Raw genomic sequence first — 4,256 nt, 5'->3', positions numbered from 1 at the left:
TTCCTGTCATTTTCCAAATCTCTTGGTAACATCTTTTATGTATCACCATTTTGAGGATTAGATCCTCATATTACTTGACCCCTGATCATTTAGAAAAAGGAAGGAGTAGGGGCAGCTACATGGCACAGTGGAGAGAACACCAGCCCTGGATTCAGGAGGACCCGAGTTCAAATTTGGCCTCAGACACTTGACACTTATTAGCTGTGTGACTCTGGGCAAGTCACTTAACCCCAATGCCTTCACCAAAAAAAAGCAAGGAGTGTGGCTCAAGTAGAGCAATTGAACTTTCTTACTACCTAATTTTATCAATAATAGCTCACATTTCAATCCTGTGATGACATAGGTCATGCAAGTACCATTTAGCCACACTTTATAGATGATACAATTGAGGTAAAGTGGTATCAAGTGACCTGCCCACAGTCATAGAGTTAGCAAGTGTCAGGAACAGGATTCAAACCCAAATCTACAAGTTCAGTGCTCTACTATGCCACACTTCTATTTGGGAAACCACACTCTGTTTATTTGTCTCTCTCTTAGCCTGTCCTTGGCAAACTAAATTAATTTTGTCCCCAGCAATCTGTCTTCCTGGGACACTGGGACAAGAAACAAGGTTTAATTAGCACTTTAAAGTGGGTAGCCTTGAAGTTGATGATATTCAATAAAGAAAAATTGTTTTAACCTCATTCACACTTTTCAATTTACTGATTAAGGTCCTCTGCAACAAGTGAAGGGGATGGAACCGAGGAAGATTGTCTGAAGCAGCTCAGAGGAGAGCATGGGAGTCATGGGCAGGACAAGGGAGTTCAGAGGTGTCCCAGCCCCACCACTAACAGAAACAGATGACTACAGAGGCCCTGGCAGGCTAGAGTGCTATTCATAATATAAGCAGTACAACACTGGACATAAAACTGACCCTTGCTACAACTCGAACTCATAGCCTGAGGTCAACTATATGATATATATGTGATTTCCCCATTTTCAATTTCTTCAACTCATTGTATTCCTTTGAATGGACACCCGGACCCAACTTTCTGGTTTCTACTTTGATTACCTCTCCAACATCTGGATTCCATAGGATTAGCTGGAAGAAGTATCATAAGCTCATCCCCATCCCCACAATGACTTTAAAAGATCTAGAAAACGCACCAGAGGCAAACCCTATTGGAGAAATCCAATAAATCATTTTTCCAGCCCAGGCCAGAAGTGAGATACAGAGAGATCTACTCTAAGGGTCTAGACAGGGACAGTTTTGGGGAGCATTCCAATTCAGGGAGAAGCTGTGCATCATGGTAAGAAAAGGTCCTGGGCAAGATCACAGAGGCAGCCGCGGGACTAGGAAGTGCAAAGGATGGAGGGACTACCACCACCATGAGTCTCTTAAACAAGCCCAAGAGCAAGATGACCCCTGAGGAACTACAGAAGCGGGAAGAGGAGGAATTCAATACCAGGCCCCTGTCGGTGCTCACACAGTCAGTGAAGAACAACACTCAGGTTCTTATCAACTGCCGCAACAACAAGAAGCTGCTGGGCCGAGTGAAGGCCTTTGACAGACACTGCAACATGGTCCTGGAGAATGTGAAGGAGATGTGGACAGAGGTACCCAAGAGTGGCAAAGGCAAGAAGAAGTCCAAGCCAGTGAACAAAGACCGTTACATTTCCAAGATGTTCCTGAGAGGGAATTCAGTCATTGTGGTCCTCAGGAAACCATTCATTGCTGGCAAGTAGTGCAGCCAGAGACTCTCTCTCCTGCCCAGCACCTGACTCAGCCCAATGGAGAACTCCAGGCTCCCCTCAGTTTTCCTTTTGTGAATAAAGCCTTGCTTTTTTTTTTCTTTAAAAAAAGAAGAAAGAAAGAAAGAAAGAAAGAAAGAAAGAAAGAAAGAAAGAAAGAAAGAAAGAAAGAAAGAAAGAAAGAAAGAAAAGGTCCTGGGCTCTGAAAGAGGGACCTAATCTTGTGCAGGGTACAGGAATAAGTGAAAACTGGCAGCTCTGTTGCTCACTATCCAGTTCAAAGTCACAGATCCAGGGTGGATTGAGGAGGAGACCTGTTCCTATGGGTGGCATTCCAGGGAGAGAAGTGTGTGATGGCCCTAGGCTGAGTACTGAGCAAGGAGTAAGTTCAGAAGCAAACAGCAGTTGTGTGGCTTGGACAACAAGAGTGGAGCAGGGTCTCAGTTACAGTCTGAAGATCTAGCAGGTCTTAGCCCAGTCTGATGGATGCAGAGAAATTATCAGGCCAGGAATTCCAGAACAAAGGAAGACATACAATTGTGTTATTCCAAAATGGTAGAACTTTCCAGATAGCTGATTGTAGCTGCTGAGTGAAGCAACAGTCTACAGGAACTCCAAATGGGGTAAGACCATAGACCCCAAACTAGGTTGGTAACTTTTAAATCTCAGTTCTGGAGGCAGAAATCAGACTTTTTTCTATATCAGACCACTGAAAGCATGGAAGGCTTGTAGTCTTCCAGCCTGAGTTGAAATTCTGGAATAATACTACACTAAATAAATACCCCACCACCACCACCACCACAAAAAGCAGCAGCAGAACTAGACCAGACATTCCCTTTAGAAACATCCAGAGGGGCATCTAGGTACTGCAGTGTATAAAGCACTGGCCCTGGATTCAGGAGGACCTGAATTCAAATCCAGCCTCAGACACTTGACACTTATTAGCTGTGTGACCTTGGGCAAGTCACTTAACCTTCATTGCCCCACAAGAAAAAGAAAGAAGCATCCAGAGCCCAAACTTAACATAAAATCCAAAGTCAAGAAGAAGACTGGAAGAATGAACAAACAAAAAAAAAAATTCCTCAAGCTCAAGAAATGATCCCAGAAAGCAGCTAGGTGGTGCAGTGGATAAAGCACTAGTCATGGATTCAGGAGGACCTGAATTCAAATACGGCCTCAGACACTTGACACTTAGGTGTGACCCTGGGCAAGTGACTTAACCCTCATTGCCCTGAAAAAAGAAAGAAATGATCCTAGAAAAGGAGTATGACTCCAAATGCAAGCAAAGCCTCAAAGGAAAACACAGCTTGGGCACAAGTTCAACTACAATTCCTGGAACAGATTAAGCAAGAATTTTTTAAATGAGTCTAAACTGTTTTTTATAAATGAAATGAGTGCTAGAGGGGAAAAAATTGGAAAATAAATGAGAGCAATGGAAGAATTGGAAAGAGAATTAATAACTTGGCATATGAGATACAAAACCATGCCCAAGCAACAAACTTTCTAAAATTAGAATGGACTAAATAAAAGCTAATGACTCCAATATTAAAATGGAGTCAAAAGAGTGAAAGAAATAGAAGAAAATATAAAATATCTCATAGTGAAAAAAACTAAACTGGATCACTTAACATTGAAAAGATCAAAGAAATATAATTTAAGAATAATTATATTACCTAGAAGCCAAGAACCCCATTCTCAAAAGAGCCTAGATAGCATATTCCAAGGAATAATAAAAGCTAACTACCCAATCTCTTAGAATTAGATGGCAAAGTAGAAATAGAAATGGTCACTTCCTAAAAGAAAGCCCAAAATGAAAACTTCCAGGAACCTTATAGTCCAAATCCAGAATTTACAGATAAAATTTTTAAAAATACTGCAACCACCAGGAAGAAAATTCGTGTACTGAAGAGCCACAGTCAGAATTAAACATAATTAATCAGCCACCACTACAAAAGAGCAGAGAACTTTAAAAACAATATCCCAGAAGTTTTTTTTTTTAAAAAGACTTACAACTAAGAGTAACTCAACCGGAAAAAAAAAAATTCTACAGGAGGAAAAATGGACCTTCAATGAAATTGATGATTTCTAAGCATTCCTGATGAAAAGACCAGAGCTGCATAGAAACTTTGATTTATAAACACAGGAGTCAAGAGTATCATAAAAAGATAAACATGAATAAACATTCCTAAGAAACCAAACAATGATAAATTGTTTATATTCTAATTGGGAGAAATGATACATATATGCCCCTCATACTCCTATCATCATGAGGGAACATGGAAGGAATCGAATTAGACAGCACTTAGCACAGTGCCTGTTACATAGTAGGTCCTTAATAAATGCTAGTTGACCCATTGACAGAGGGCCTGGTAGTGGTCCAGTTATGTCCTGAAGATCTCGAAAAAAAATGGAAAGAGAGGGGAAGAAGAATACAGGGAGAGGATAAGAAAAGTGAGAGGAAGGATGGGGGAAATTGCTTCACATAATCAGTGTGTGCAAATAGAAATCTGTACAAATAAAGGAGG

The 4,256-nt window shown here is 40.9% G+C and overlaps 1 protein-coding gene across 1 annotated transcript; it reads left to right on the top strand.

The window, feature by feature from the left end:
* Positions 1 to 1,149: 1,149 nt before the first annotated feature.
* LOC122736206 (small nuclear ribonucleoprotein Sm D2-like) lies at positions 1,150 to 1,725 on the top strand. The gene has a single exon (XM_043978306.1). It carries the CDS (start codon positions 1,369 to 1,371, stop codon positions 1,723 to 1,725), a length of 357 nt encoding a protein of 118 aa, XP_043834241.1. The 5' UTR covers positions 1,150 to 1,368.
* The last annotated feature ends 2,531 nt before the right edge of the window (positions 1,726 to 4,256 follow it).

Source organism: Dromiciops gliroides, chromosome 1 (genome assembly GCF_019393635.1).
Source record: "Dromiciops gliroides isolate mDroGli1 chromosome 1, mDroGli1.pri, whole genome shotgun sequence".
In the NCBI taxonomy this organism is placed as follows: domain Eukaryota; kingdom Metazoa; phylum Chordata; class Mammalia; order Microbiotheria; family Microbiotheriidae; genus Dromiciops; species Dromiciops gliroides.
This window is presented reverse-complemented; position numbering and strand designations above follow the sequence as displayed.

What these genes read in the sequence shown, in the direction of transcription:
- LOC122736206 (XM_043978306.1), top strand. Translation starts at nt 1,369, where the DNA reads ATGAGTCTCTTAAACAAGCCCAAGAGCAAGATGACCCCTGAGGAACTA.